We start from the raw sequence: 16,107 nt of genomic DNA, 5'->3' as shown, positions 1-16,107 counted from the left end.
CTATGACAATGCACACGTGAGGAAGCACGTGCCTCATCAACCATCACCACTCGTCCTCCTCATGGATACACTCCCTTGAGGCACATGTCGCATCAGTCCCTGCAGCCAGTCTGCTGTCTCCTGACTCAGGTTTCCCACGACACAACTTGAATCGTTAATATTTCATAATGTCTTACCGCCCAAATCCGGTCTGTGTTTCACGGTCCTTATTTAGCACCCGCCCCTTTTCAACCAGTTTTCAATATCAGGTGTAGATTTGTAGGACAGTCAGGATTATATAGAGGAGAGAAACTTCCGAATCATGGAAGTCACACATCTTAACCGTGACGGAATAGTTACTGGATAAACATTCATTATTCTGCAGCGGGAATTGAATACGTTCTTTTCAGTGTCTTTTGTGGAGTCGGGGGTCTCTGGTTAATCCCAAACAATGTGGGCTACTTTCCCGGTGTACATCCTATTAGGTAAGTACAAACATTAATGCCGTGTATGATTGATGGGGAAAAAATGGTTTCATAATTCAGTGTCAGTTGTATGGGTTCAAATCTCTTATATTAATACTGTGTGGTTCTGAAACTGCATATGACTTAAACTTTATTGCATTTGTAGGTTACATTAAAATATCTAAATGTTTTAAAACAAACGCTTTAAGATTAAATTCAGATGGTTTGAACCTCAGTCAAACAGTTGGCTATGATTCTTACACTTATCCAATTAGAGAAAGCCAATTAGAATCACTGGGCTAAACTATTTAAATTTGCCGTCTTAATTGAGAAATAACCGCAAATTGGTACACCCATACACACTCAATGACATGGAAATGATCAAAAACAAACGGACTACAGTACATTATTATATTTGCGTGCAACTTGGTGAATAGCAAATGGGTAATTTTCACTACTTGATTAGAACTGAACTGCATCATGAAAACTATTTCTATGATTGTGACTCACATGTATAAGGTAATCCAAATATTGGGAACAGTACACCGTGCTAGGTGCCTCACACATTTCCATTCTCCATGCATTTATAACTTTGACTTCCATTTTTTGTGGTGTCATTCGTTCCCAATCAATTTAGTTGACACAAGTGTTTCCTTATCTTTTCGCAGGGATCATACTAAGTGATGCCAATCGAGTGAGTCCACAACCCCAACTAATACAACGAAAAATGAGCCAGACCACTAGTTCAGAAACAGACATCCAAAGACTTATCAATCAGATTCGTTACTTGTCTGGAGAAAATGCAAATACACAGACTTCCTCCACGAATTTCAATCCACATGTTTTGATGGATGTCTATTCTATCTTCGAACCACTGCTAAGAGAAGGGCTCATGGATGACCTTCCAAAAACTTTAGTTTGCATTTTATCCGAGAGGCAAGATTGTGGAGCGAAAGCAGAGCTCACAAAGTCAGTTTCTTTAGAGTTGGGTAAACCGTTGCTGATGCTTTTATCATCTCTGAGATCGCAGAAATGTTCTTCCCCGAGTGATGCAGAAGATGCAGATCACAGTATGGCGAGCGGCCATCTCAGGACGGGAGAATCAGCTGCTACAACATGGAGCAGCTTCCAGCAGACATTTTTAAGCATTTTTAAAAGCTTGCCGCTATCTGCCACTTTGATGAATGCATTAAGTGGTGTGGTGGATGCTGCTGTTACTTACACCTCTAATATCATGGCCATGTTAATCCAAGTACCGATGGACTGTGTGAAAATAGCATTGCAGTTAGGAGTAAGAATTCCGTCTGTAAATGAAAGAGAAAGCTGCGAACAAGGTAACATGTCAGTCTGAATTCAGCAATATTTTCTCTGATTAAATGTATCGCTAATCCCTTTTCATTGTTTTCCATGACTTCAGGAGATCTCAAACAACTCATAATGTGGTGAGTGATGAGTGCATTTCCCTAAAATCTACATACAGCTGACACAAACACACACAATCAAAATATAGATGTAGTATGGAGAGAACATTTGACATTTATATTGAGAATTTTTTTTTTTTCCATATATTAGCAGTCCAAGAGTCACATTTGCCAGAATAGAGCTCCTACCAATGGTACGCTGTTTTATCGAATTTGTTGAATCTGTCTCTTTTAGGGGAATGACCCACAACGTGAGCTGGTCCTTCACCAACTCATTTATTGACATCCTTCTGGAGAACCTCCTGACCCCAGAACAGACCGTGTGCACATATCCTGGTCCAGAATGTCAGAATTCTTTCTCCTTCGAACGCGGTCTCCCAGAAGCAGCCGTTGATAATAGTCATGACATACTGCTTCGATGTGCTCGGCAAAAGTTTTCTGAGCTCAACGATACACTTTGTGGTGAAATTCTCTACGGATCTAGAGAACAAACGTCCACATTGGTGCTCTCCTTGTGCCAGGCGCTCAGCTCGCTCAGCGCCCGGCAGATCGAACTACTATGGAGCAATACGTGCTATGTCATTCAATCACTGGTGTCCCCGTTCCTCGGCAGGTCATCGGAGTGCAGCCCACTCGTTTCGCTCACACCTCCCCAACAAGCTAGAAATGCCCCCAACCTCCAGCAGCTCGTGTGTAACTATACCAGTTGGTTAGAAAACCAGGTGGTGGATGGCGTCCTTGTATCTCTGTGCAGCGACAACAAACAGGAGGAGTTTGTAAAGCATGTCTGCAATGATGCCTTACTCTTGAGGAAGTTGCTCTCCAACCAGATGAACAGTTGGTTGTATGGCTACTGTGCAAATTCCACAGCAGACCACGGCTACCTGGTGGATCAGTTTTGTGTCTACCAGCAGTGGATTGATCAACCTACGGTTTCGGTACAGCCAAATTTGCTGGAGTTCTGTATTAGCCTAGACAGTCCGAGACTTACAAAACTCATTTGTGAGCATACAGGCTTCTTCATGTTGTTATTCTCCAATCCGGAAAATGCAAGGTTCATGCCAATCTGCACAACTGTGTCACTTCCACCACCATTTCCTGGCCCAGATCTGCTATCATGTCAATACTCTGAGTGGGAAGATGTCATGCAAATTACAACAGATGTTTTGGCACAGTGTATACGCAATGAGCCCACGGATTTTGCAGAGAAGGTTTGCGCCAATAGAACCTTTCTAAATCGCCTTTTACGTAATCAGGACAATGCCTGGCTTGAGGATCATTGCAGCACCGCTTTGATCGTTCCACCCACGATGGCTCCTCAACCTGTTCGTATTTCGGACTGGTGCGACTACCAATTGTGGAAGGATCGACAGGTGGACGATTCAGTGGTCGGACTGTGTTGGCAGAATGACCAGCTTGCTTTTCAGAAGAAAGTCTGCTGTGAAGGGACTTTGTTAGAAAAGCTCTTACAGGACCCCAACAATAAATGGCTGAATACTGTGTGCGCAGACAAGGAAACAGAGGATATAGAGTGTGTACCACAGGTGGGTATTTTATTTGTCCCAATCCGCTCAATCAGTATGACTACAATGAGCGTCGTCGTATTTTTTTTTTCTTTTTCATACTTCAGGTGTGCAAGTATTCCGAATGGACTCGCCCGATCATTGTTGACATGACTGAGTTGGCTCTCTGCGCTGAAAGGGACCTAAAAAACTTCACCTCCAAAGTCTGCTCCGATGAGACAGTCCTTCAGAACCTGATGACTAACCAAGACAACACTTGGTTGATTAATTATTGTGCCAACCATTCAAATCAAGGTGAAGATGGGGAGGGAGACGGTGATGGGACAGGATTCGACCCCGCGAAGCAGTGCCAGTATACCACCTGGAGTGTAGCCCTCCCAGATGCCATGCTTTTGACCCTCTGCTGGGAGCATGATCAGTTCCACTTTGTCTCTTCTATCTGCTCTAATTATGCCCTTCTTTTCCTGCTGGAACATGAGCCCTCGAGCATGTGGGTGAGCGCCATGTGCTCCACATACAGCAACCAAACGACCATAAGTAACAAAACCTCCGAGGAACTTTGTCTGGCCAAAGAATTATTGAAGCATTTCAATTGGACCTGTCCTGTTAATGTCACCGCAGTCTGCCACCCAGGGGCAAGCCAGGACACGGTCATGCGATTGATTATACGCTGCTTGGCCGAAAGTCTGAGATCCAGGATGGGGCATCTACTGGCTCCATCAGTAACTGCGGTCCTGGAACAAGCTGTTAGCACTTCTGTTGTGGTCCTGCTGGCAATAGAAGAGATTCAGAACACTTCCCTCCATGTCATCGAGAACATCCGAATTAGCGTCTTGGACTCTGTAGTTCGTTATCTTGAAGGGGAGAACAACTTTGAAAAAAAGAGGGTCTTGATGCAGTGTTTTGGGGTAAGACAGATACACTTTTATATTTGAGGTATATTAAAATGATCCATTCCCTTAACATAGGTTGATTTCAAGGATGTAACAACTCACTCAAGCCCCGATTTAATTCGAGTTGCTTTTCCCAATTTCAATTTGATTTTCTTTCTTTCGTTCGTTCGTTACAAAATGAATGTGTCATTTTACAACGTAATTTTGTCTTTGTCCCAAACAATAACTTTTTATAACAAAAACACAGCATTCGCACAGTAAGGCACATTGACCTTTTAGGTTTACAGTATGATATATGAGATTGCCAGAAACATCTCAGAGGTTGGTGCAGTGAAACCTTTATGTCATCTTAACTGTCTTGCTGTGATTATTTACAGACAATACTGACTAACTTGATGCAGACAGCCCGGGATGGAACCAGTCATGAATATCTCATTATTAAGGTACGTACTAGCTGCATCGTGAATTATTTGTTTCTTTTTTTTTTTTTTTTTTAATATTTCTTCCTTTTTGTGTTTTGTAGGAATACTTCAACATACCATTGGCCAGCTTAAAGTCAGTGCTTAGTGATTTGCACTTCACAACCGTCAGGCTGATCCTCCAATATTATACAAGAAATAAGCATGCACTGAAGGTGATGATATTGTTCCCCTTGGTTTCATCAGTGCAAATGATGTCACAGTGCAAAGTATCCCACTTCTGTCGACTCACAACTGGCGTTACTTGTCTTACCCCAGCTGACAGATAACTACCTATCCACCCTGGCATCTGTGCTGTTCAAAAACCATCTGGCAAAGGATGCAAATCTGTTTTCAGAGCTGGCTCCCCTTTTGAAGGCAGCCAGTCCTACTGACATCTACAGTTTGCCCTCTCTGCAAAACAACCCTAATGTGTAAGAGATGCAATGTTTACTTATTGTATTTAGTAAACACAGTCACGTTCGTCATCAGTAAGCGGCGCACAGGCATGTTCAAATGAGATCCTACGCATGGGGCATATGTAAGCCATAATGTATTTGCATTTTGAAATGATGATAATCCTCAAATCTGTTTTGGTAATATCGTTCATGTGTTTTTTTATTGTGGTTCTAGTTGCTAAATAAACAAAATATTGAAAATATCAATATTAAAATATGATCACACAAATGAATCTGTATTATTCTACAATACTGTAAATCACAACAACATTGTTCATTACGTATACTTGTCTGACAATGTCAGTCAAAGATACGTATGTTTTTTTTATTATCTGTTTACAATGTAAACTTAGTGTAAATGTAATGTAAATATGTAAACTTTACATCTATTTGTTGATTTAGTTGTTATTGATGCTCAGGATTTCAGATTTTTACCTGAATGCCCCCAAAAAATATTTAACTACTTATGTCTCATAGTTGTACACATTGATATGTATGTATTTTTGTTTCACAGGAGGGAAACAATAAACAACAACTTGGGCCATATGTCTGCGGATCAGCAGCGAGCTTTTGGATTGTGGTACAGTAAAATTTTGCCGCCCTCCAACATCACCACAGCTCATCAGTCGCTCATCAGGGACACTGGAAATGTGATAACTTACCTGCCCTTCCACAACTTCCAACACCTCTCACCTGCTCAGGTAACAGTCCTCTGATCTGCGACACCACACTGGGAAACCTGATGCTGTCACTTGGATTTGCCTCAGGCTAGACTTACCTGTCACAGACTACACAACCCTTGTGTTCCCCTTGATTGAGCTTGCAGTTTATTTCTAAAGAAATCATCACATTAGAATACTGTATACTTCAAAATATAAGTTGCATTTGTATGTTCTTGTTCGCCCTCTGCTTGTGTGGGTTTTCACCCAGTACTCCAGCTTCTTCTCCAGTCCCCTAAAAATGTTAGGTGTAACTCTAAATTGTCCGTAGTTCCTTTGTTTACATTACAGAAATTACCCACAAGTTTATCATAAATAATGTTTCAAGCCTATGACAAAATGCATACCCTTGGGTGGGACATGGGTATGTACGGAACCATTAAAACAAAACAAAAGATGTCATTCATTTTCTTGTGAATTTATCTCGGTGAAGGTTTGTCCTCTGTTAAACACAACTGTGGTTTCTAATTTTTATTTCACTATGTTTGTCTGTAGTTATTAGATGGACTGGATGTATTGCAAAGAAACAGCCTGACTTCCTTGAAGCAGGAATTTGTGTCACAGAGCATCATTGGTACCTACAAAAACTTGACTGCTCACGACTTCATCAGGTCAGGCAATCCTGCAGAGTCCACTGCAACGTTTTGGGCATCGACCAATGACTTCTACACCTTGCTTTTGTGTTGGTTTTTATTTTAAATGTTTCGTGTGGTGTCCTGTAAACTCACCAAACACTTAGAGGAACAACATTTGCATCTAATTATCCATGAATCAGTCCGTCCGTCCATCTATCCATCCATCCAATCACCTGAAGGACCTAACAAAACAACTTCATTCAAAACTCTTAGACCAAGATTGGCATGTTCAATTATGCTTGACATTTTAAGAAAGGCATTACTTTAACAATATATTTATTCTTGGATTTGAAGTTTTTATTGGCGACCAACTGCACAAACCTATAAGTATTAATATGAGAAAATTCCAGCACAATTGGGCTGTTGACTGTGTCTGTGATTTTAGGCTTGGCAGTCTCTCATGCCTGGCAGAGCCAAGTGACCTCCTGGCATACCAAGGCAGTCAGGCTTTTGGAGTAATCTGGGATGTCATCGTGAACTGCACACATGACGGACGCACCCTACCGAGTCACTTCGTAAGGAAAAGCTGCATGGATTTGAGCCGCCTTCACTATTTTGTTTCATTAACGTGATTTCATTCTTGAAATGAAATGACCTTCAGATGTCCTCCTTACAGACCTCCAGTCTGTTACTGAACAGCACTGAGTTAAAGAACCCATCCTCACTCAGTTCAAAGAGACTGGCAGACATTGCATACCTTCTGCCCTCCCTGGGAGCGACTTTCCTGCAGGGCCTCTCCCCGTCGCAGCTACTTGAAGCACTTCCTGCCCTCAAAGCAGTGTCTTTCACTCCTGCACAGGTAAAGAGGTGGATACAACGTCGAGATTGTACAGGATGAGGCGCATGTCAGTTCTTGGACCTCAAGAAGCTTGGTTCTCTTGTCTCAGCCTCACAGATGCTGTTTTGGCCTGATATGCAGAATATGCAATTATTCTACACCCAAAACTTTTGCGCACTTAAACACTACTGATAAGATAAACCAATTGGTTTTCCTATGTGTAATAGAAATTATTATTATTATTTTTTTTTAAATGTTACCATTGTAAGTTTGGGAAACAAACTCAAGTCACTGCAGTATTTTGTTGTAGCATTTTTTTAAGACCTCTAGAGGTTCACTTTTTATTGATGTTTCATTTTGTATGTATTGCAGGCTTCCTTAATTGTTGACAAGCTGTCAACTATCGACACAGTAAGTTTTTTTTCCCTTCTCAAAATGAAACTTCTTAGCAAAATTTGCGCTGCAGTGCTTTTGTCCTGACCTCCACGCCCTCTTCCCCTGTCAAGCTGAGCGCTCCAGGCCGCCTCCAGGATCTCGGCTCTATCGCCGTGGGGGTAAAGACGGAGACGTTATTGATGCTGACATCTGACACGCTGCTGTCATCACTACCAGATATGGCGCAACACTCGGGAGGTCTCACTCCACCACAAGCAAATGCCATTGCCACCAAACTATGGGTACATCATATCCGTGAGCTTCTGGTTCCAAAGTCTATATGACGGGCTACTGCTGCAGTTTTTTTTTCTTTTACTTTGCTATGCCAGTCCTTGCCGACTGTGCAGCACAGGTTACCAGGATCCATCATTTTATGCTTTACCTTTATTTTAACCAGGGCTTTCCAGAGGTGATCGACTGGTTGGACGATGTCGAGCCACTGCTTTGTTGCACTCCACTTCTTAGTGTACTGCCCAGAGCTCGCCCACTAATGAACAACATCTCCAGTGCATCCACTAAACCATGGAACACACAGCAGGTTTCACTCAGCTCAACTCCTTTCAGCATTGCTTGACTTAGTAAATGTGGCCATATTAATAACGCCCCTAGTAGATGTGTATCGTGTGTCCAATAGTTACTAAATTAATAAATTGTAAAGTAGTGTCAGTGTTGCTGTAAATCGACTTGCTCCGAAACAACAAAGTCCAATTTTCATTGTTTTTCATCACAGTGAGCGATGATGGAAAGTCATTGCAAGTTGCCACAATTAACTAACACATCATAAAACGTTTTCATATTTTTTCCCTAGGCTACAGCGATAGTGAAATCAGAGCTGGATTCAAAATCAAATCTTCACAGTGATTTTTTGTAAGTATATTTAAAAAAAATAGAATTACATTTGAACACCATCTAGTACAGTCTGTGTATCACACTGTATTATATAATAGTTCATTGTTGTGCTTTGTTGACCAGTGTGTTGGTATTTTGCAGACTCACAGATTATATTTGTGTGTTTGTGACATTTACATGATCAGGAGTCTTGGGATGCTCGGACAGGGCGTGAGCTGCCAAGTCTTGAAGGGGTACATCAGGGCAGATACATCACCTGCAACGGTGAGGGAAATCTTGGCCCTCCTCAGACAGCAGCCCAGTCCTCTGCATATCTCACTGGTAAAATGTTGCGAAAAATCGAAAAGAAGTTTGGCTCACCTGTTTTCCGATCTCATGCAAGAGAGAACACACTTTAATGACTGTTTTCTCCCTTATGCAGAAAAGGTGTGTGATTGAGGAGCTCTATCAATTTGAGTTCTTTTCTGAGCTGTTTGAAGATTTAGGAGTGGAGATTGCCCTGGCCATGCCGTAAGTTAGAACTCAAAATTGTTGTTGACTTTATGTTAAAGGGGTTTCCGTTTAACATTAGGTCTACCTGCATAATTGTGTAATCTAAATAAACACAAATAAATATAAAACATTTGAGGTTGTTCTGGTTGCAGTGGTGTAGAACTGCAGTGCATCATACATATGACCCTTTTTATATTTTGATTGCTTCAACAAGCAACATGTTATATACACTTGAAACCATGAGCAATATTTTTACTTGAAAAGAAGGTACCCACGTGTATTGAATTGGATTTCCTGCTAGATTGAAGATTCTTGATGTCCATAGGTCAAGTCAAGTCAAGTTTATTTGTACAGCCCTAAATCACAAGCAGTCTCAAAGGGCTTCACATAGACAAAAATTGACAATTATTTTCAAAGCATCCCCTGATCTTAAGCTCCCAAACATATGTAGGTGTGAATATACTATGATTAGTCTTGTCTATGTGCCCTGTGATTGGCTGTCGACCAGTCCGGCGTGTAGCCAGCCTCTTTGTCAGATGGGATGCGCTCCATTTAGTTGTGACCCTGGCGAAAACGGAATGGATAGATTCACTGATGTATCATGACAAGGGGAAAAAAACAAAAACATCATTCAAGTTATTCAACAACTAAAGATATTAAGTTGTGGTGTTTCTCTGCAGGGTTAGCACCATTAAAAAGTTTTCTTCAAATAAGATGGACACTTTGCGGAAAATGATTATTGAAGACCCTGTTCCATTTTTCACAATGTCAAAAACAGCACAGTTGCTTCTTGTGGATAGGATGCTGCAGAAGCTGGTTAGTACATTCCCAGGTAGATTCTTTCAAATTACAAAGTCCGTCACTTACGCGTTTATTTCATTTTTACAGGGCATGTACACAGGAATGTACACCGAGGAGGAGTTTCGCTCTCTAGACATTATGGCCACGTTTGTTTCAGATGAGATTTTTGTCCAGCTGGATCGCACATTCTTTGTGGACAATCTAAATTTTCTCCAGACCTTGTGCTACAGAAGCAGCAAGATGGACATCATGGCACGCATGCTGCTGGAAGATGCTGTCTTTGGGTAGAAACAAGATTGAATTTCAAGTCAATCAAGAAGTTTTTAATGTTATTTACAGGATGATGGGCAGTGTGATATGTCTATTTTTCCCCACAGCCCTGCGATAGAGACCTGGAATCAGACTACCCTCAGTCACATAGACCGGTTTCTATTTTTCCTTCCTCAAGACCGACTGCAGAAGATTTCTTTGGTGAGTTTAATGCTCTAAATGTTAGACAGTTAAAGAAAATTATAAAAAAAAATAATAGAGCTCTTTAGTCCTCAATGAAATTGTATGAAACACAATTCTTGTATCAGGTCAAAAATCCACAGTGAGGTGTTTAGATTGTTACTTGATAGTACCCATCACACAAAGAGACCCTGTAATGATATCCTTTTAGACCAGGAGGTGTCAGGATCAGGTGGTGTTCTTTAAACCATCAGTGCGTCACCATGTTGATCTTTGTCTTGCAACAGGGTTTGATGACTGTTGGCCGTATTGAGAAGCTGTTCATGAGCCAGCGTCAGTGGGAACGTGGGGTCGTGGGTCGTCACTGTTTAGATGAGAGTGACAAGTGGCGGTTTGCTGAAAAGCAGCAATTTGTTCTTCAGTTCTTTCTAGGTTTCCTAAAGATAAATCCACTGTCACGTAAGCATCAGTTTGGTTCTCTAACCTGTCGTATTTTAATTGTAATTGAATGCATCAGTTAAAGGGACAATATGTCGATTATAGTGTCATCTAGTGGTGAACCAATAGATTGCAACCACCTAGTGTTTTTATTTTTTTTTCTTCAAATGAATGAACATTGAAAAATGGAAACATTCTACACATTGTCCCTTTAAGGTTCTATAGATTATGCATTACATCCATCCATCACATCTGGCATTTTTATTTTCTGTACAGCGGCTCCTATGGTTCCCACCTGTGAGATATTGCGGACAACAGCTCCTTTTGCTTGGACCACTAACAGCCTGATAAGCATGTCGCCATCAGCCTTCACAAACTGTCTGGAGCTGATTGGCCATGATGCCCTCCTTGCATCTTATCAACGCAGCCAACTCTTAGAAAAAGTCAAACAAGTAAGAATCCCATGTTTCGTTTTTGTTTTATCTCGTACACGCCAATGGGCAGTAAAACTGTTGTTTGGCATTCTGTCTGTTTTTGCTGTCCAAATGAAATGGAATGAAGATGTTTGGCCCAGTTTCTAACTTCTCCCAGTCCGTCATCAGTCAGATGGGCCGACTGACCCTGGAAATGTCACCAGAGGAGATCTGTATGCTCCGACTGACTGAAAAGAGCAGCATCGCTGCTTTGGGCGCCATCAGTGAGTGGAGCAAGAAACAGGTAATTGCTTGAATGCATTTATTTCAGCAGATGGATGAACGGATATATTTGGTGTCACTGTCATAACGGCCTTCCAAGGGAAGCCGCAACTGCAAAGTGGCCCTTGATAAAAATTCATCCAGCTAGACTGAGTCTGGATGGATTTATTCCCCCCCCCCCCCCCCCCCCATCACTTAGAGACAAGGCACAATAATAAATAGTATTCTACAGCGTTTATAAAGTAAGAAAATACATGTATTTCAAATGGAGTAGTAGGAAGTAGGAAAATATAAATATAATTTTATTCGAGAATGATTTGTTGCGATTGTGTGGTCCTGTGTTGGCCTAAAAATCACCAGTTTCAGGTGTTCAAAGATTCTTAGTCTAAACTGAATAACACATACAAGTCATGTATTTTTCATTTGTCATTCCAAGCCAATTTAGCATCCTTTACTATTTGGTTTGCCACAATGTCTCTTGACCTTTATCATTGCAACTATGTTGGTTGGCTTTACGAAAATCCCTTACATTTGTATTTTAAATGGTTAGAAGGGTGATGACGCTTCCTTCCTTCCTAGCTGATTGCATTGTTCACAACAACATTGAACTCCACCAAGTTGAACCCCAGCCAACTTGACTCCAGCACACTGGTGGCAATTGGTTACATGGTGTGTGGAGCTAAACTAACAGAAATTAGCTCTTTCAATGCTGTTGAGTTTAGGTAAGTAAATAAACATTTGTAAGCAAATCACACCTCATTATGTTCAAAATCACTTATTGACTGTGTCTCCCCCTGGTGGTTTCAGCAAGGCGGTGCTCTGGCTGGGTCAGCTCAAACTGTCCTGCTCAGAAGAACAGCTGTCAGCACTGGTGGGCCTGCTGACCCACAGTCTGGCTTTTGGACCCATCAGTTCATGGGATATGGAGGTCTTCATTGAGATAGGAGTTTTGGCGGGTATAGAGCATTCACCTACTGTGTCTCTTTAACAATTTGTCTCTCAATTCCAAATTTTAACCTCATATTTTTTTTATTACTCTATAGCAAACTGTGTGTCTGCTCTACTTGAGTAACTTACTAAAATAGATTGTCATTATATTGCTGGTTTGTAAATATGTTTATAAATAACAACCATTATCATCATTAGGGTCATAGCTTGTCAGTTTTTCTTAAAAAAAATTTAATCAAAAATAATACATTATCATCATCATTTAAAAAAAAATACATCAAAACCACAGATGGACCCAATAGCTGTCTTATAAGGACATTTGTCACTTCAGAGATATTTTTTAATTTCCTATTTTCAACGAGGATGAGTGAGTGAGCATCTGATACTGCTCCACATTCCATCTATCATCTGTCCCGTTTGTCCCCACGGGAGCCCCGGGTGTGCTGGAGCCAATCCCAGCCGTCATCGGGCAGCAAGCCGGGGACACACAACTGGTTGCCAGCCAATCGCAAGGCACCGAGACGAACAACCATTATGAATTTAAAATGTCTCCATTTTGGATCTGACATCAGGACTGTTTCTGAGTCCACTGGGACAAACAGTATCTATCAAAGAGTGTACCTAGAAGAAAGAACAAAAAAAGACATTGTGATTTATTTTTTCTGAGGGAAAGAAGAGGGAGTCTGTTGTTTCATTTGTTGTGTATGAAATCAACACACAACACAGTGCTCTTGAAAATGTCAAAATGCTCTAAAATGGCTGACAGTGAATAAGTTAAATCTTTGTCTCCACTTACTTTTTACAGCTGGTCTCCAAGATATAGCCATGTCGGCCTTGGTGAAAGAACAAATAGAAGGAATAACACCGATGGCTATCTCAATGATACCACCTGATAAGTTTGCTGTAAGTTGACTTTTTAATTAAAATTCATCCTTTCTGTCTTCACCAAGTTTTCTTTCCCTCCCCCATCTTCTGTTTTGTTGTCCTCACGGTGTACCACGTGCAGGTTGTGTTCCATCAGCGGCAGATCAGTATGTTCTCTCATGAGCAAGCTGCGGCAGTAACAGAGGAGCAAATCACGGCTCTGTCAGATGTTCAGAGGACTGCTCTCTTTATGGTGCTAACGCCTTGGGAGGACAAGCATGTGGACTTTAGAGGTGAAGACACTCTCACATCTGTATTACTTGTACTTTTTCGTACGTTTGTGTGTCATCATGCCCCATTACCCATAATAATTCAGAGTTTCAATGTTTCTGTCTGCTTAAAAAGATGTGCAATACTGGAATATCGCTGGACAATTAATGGAACACATTGATCAAGTTTAAGCACGTTATTAAAGTAGATGTTCACTAATATGCAAAGATATTTAACAGGTGAATATTTGCAATGATTTGAATGTACTCCTTTAGGGAGGTCACAGGGACTGACGCGGAGTCCCAGCTCTCTGTACCTGATCTTGGCCCTGCTGATGGCACTGATGGTCCAGTCTGAGTTGACATTCTCTGCTTCGTGACATTGCTATTCCCTGCTGGATCAGGAGGCACCCACACAACCAAAGTCAAGTCAAATGTATTTATATAACTTTTAACCACAGAAACGTCTCAAAGGGCTTCACATACCCACAAATGACAAAAAATTAACGACATGGCCTGATCATAACTCCCAGCAGGCAAGGAAAAAATAAAAATAAATAAACTGTAACAAGCCTTTTATTTTGATATTCTAAAATATATCTATAAATTATTTCTTTAGCTCCCTTTAACCACAGTAGACTGAATGTTGTCTTCCAATATCTTCCATGGCAGTAAGATTTTCTAATACTGATCCATCAGGTCTTTGGAATGCAAATTATTCAAAACCGTACTGCCTGCACCTTTAAATTTCTAAAAGTACAAATGCTAAACGCACAAGTATGTTTAGTCCATCAACATGAATAGGTTTGTTACAGGTATTCAAGAACAAATCATTCGTACTGTAGTAATTTACCAAATGATAGCGTATATAATGTGTTTTATATCTGACATTGAATTGCATTGTTTAAAGGGACCAATTTTGTTCATTTCTACCAGAGTGTCTTATTACATATCAGTAAGGTTTAAGTAGCGTTAATAATACCTTTTAAATCATTCCAGGTGTATGCCATGCAGTTTGTAAATTTATTTATTGGTAAATTATTATCAATCTACAAAACAGAATTATGATTTTCTTTCAAATAATAAGACTGTCATGTTTTATACTGTCTACTCAGGGAAACAACACTCTTAAAAGCAACTAATAAAGGCATTCAAGAACTTGTAGATTTTATGAAGAATTACAGACAAAAAAAAGCAACGAATAAAGACAATCAAAAACTTGTAGAATTTATGTAGAATTACAGACAAAATATTTATTTTATTTCGGGGAACTATATGCAATACCATGTTTATGTTATGTGAAAGATTAAAAAGATATCTATACACTCCTACAATGTGCTGAACTGAATTAAATACAAAAATTCACAATTGAAATCAATACATTGTTTTATTTCTGGTGGCAGGTTAGTGTCCAATTTCAGTACAATCTTGTTGTCCCTGTTTGCAATTGAAGGGAAGTCTGACTGGGGCAAACGCCATTTGTTTCATAACAGACTTCATAACATGTTCAGTAACCTAAATCAATATCAATACCTTCATCCCATACCAGAAAACCTCAGGCTCACCTTTAACCTCACACGTGAAAAAAAAAAAACATCCAAGACATGCAAATACGTACGAGGGAATAAATGTGTTTTAATTAAGAATAATAACCTATTAGCAATTTATAATGTAATTTGACTTTGTTCTTTTAGAAGTTTTTTAGAACTGTCAGGCCCTTACAATAATCAGAAAAGCTGGTACAGGGGTGGCGCTACACTGGGGTTAGTGTAGTCCAGGTGTGTCAAGCTCATTTTTGTCACGGGCCGCATTGTAGTCACAGTTTCCTTCGGAGGGCCATTCTGACTGCCAAATAAATGTATGAACGCCTCATATTATGTATGGTATAAGGTACAAAACAAACAGACAAATAATTCGTTTTCAAATTAGACTAGTGAAAACTTTGCAAATATTTTAAAAATATATATATTTTTTAAAGTGAAGAAAATCTGCACTTTTAGTAATGAATTAGTCTTTGCGGGCCACCGACAATGATGTGGCGGGCCGTATCTGGCCCCCAGGCCTTGAGTTTGACACCTGTAGTGAAGCCCGTCGACCCAGTGAAGCCCCTTTTTTATTTATCTTTTTATTTGAAAAATATATTTGTACATTCAGTTCTCAGCCAGTCCCTATCTATTGGTCAAAATTGGGAGAGAAAAATCACCTAGGTTGGTGACATCTGCTTTCGGTATAAAGAAAAGATTATTTTGTTCGCCAATAATATTCCTGTTGTCCTCAAGTATTAATGTTGGAAGTTGTAAATGATGAGGGCAATAACCACTTTAAAGGTTTAGGTTGAACAAAAACTGTCTTCTCTTTGACAGATTAAACAAACATGAAAAAAAAGTAAGTACGACCAACGTGTGACGTTTTTCTGACGTCCTCTAGTCTGTCTCGTCGGTTTTGGGGTAACACGAAACTGTGATCTACTATCATTATCGTTTGGACAGGACAGAAAACAAGCGAGAGGAAATATTTTTATTTTCTACTTGCAACCGA

The 16,107-nt window shown here is 40.3% G+C and overlaps 1 protein-coding gene across 1 annotated transcript; it reads left to right on the top strand.

Annotated features, from left to right (window-relative positions):
- Window positions 1-1,335: 1,335 nt before the first annotated feature.
- strc1 (stereocilin 1) lies at window positions 1,336-15,170 on the top strand. Its single transcript, XM_061276671.1, has 28 exons — window positions 1,336-1,777; window positions 1,861-1,885; window positions 2,100-3,408; window positions 3,495-4,295; window positions 4,658-4,723; window positions 4,804-4,914; window positions 5,018-5,172; window positions 5,711-5,897; window positions 6,411-6,526; window positions 6,936-7,065; window positions 7,167-7,349; window positions 7,701-7,739; window positions 7,835-8,005; window positions 8,161-8,301; window positions 8,572-8,630; window positions 8,798-8,933; window positions 9,034-9,122; window positions 9,785-9,920; window positions 9,993-10,189; window positions 10,283-10,376; window positions 10,643-10,814; window positions 11,070-11,245; window positions 11,355-11,510; window positions 12,068-12,210; window positions 12,296-12,444; window positions 13,242-13,339; window positions 13,443-13,593; window positions 13,846-15,170. Exons 1-28 carry the CDS (start codon window positions 1,336-1,338, stop codon window positions 13,947-13,949), a joined length of 5,736 nt encoding a protein of 1,911 aa, XP_061132655.1. The 3' UTR covers window positions 13,950-15,170.
- Window positions 15,171-16,107: the final 937 nt, after the last annotated feature.

The sequence above is a fragment of the Syngnathus typhle genome, linkage group LG4, assembly GCF_033458585.1.
Source record: "Syngnathus typhle isolate RoL2023-S1 ecotype Sweden linkage group LG4, RoL_Styp_1.0, whole genome shotgun sequence".
Lineage (NCBI taxonomy): Eukaryota > Metazoa > Chordata > Actinopteri > Syngnathiformes > Syngnathidae > Syngnathus > Syngnathus typhle.
Note: the sequence above shows the minus strand (reverse complement) of the source record. Positions and strands in the feature narration are given on the sequence as shown.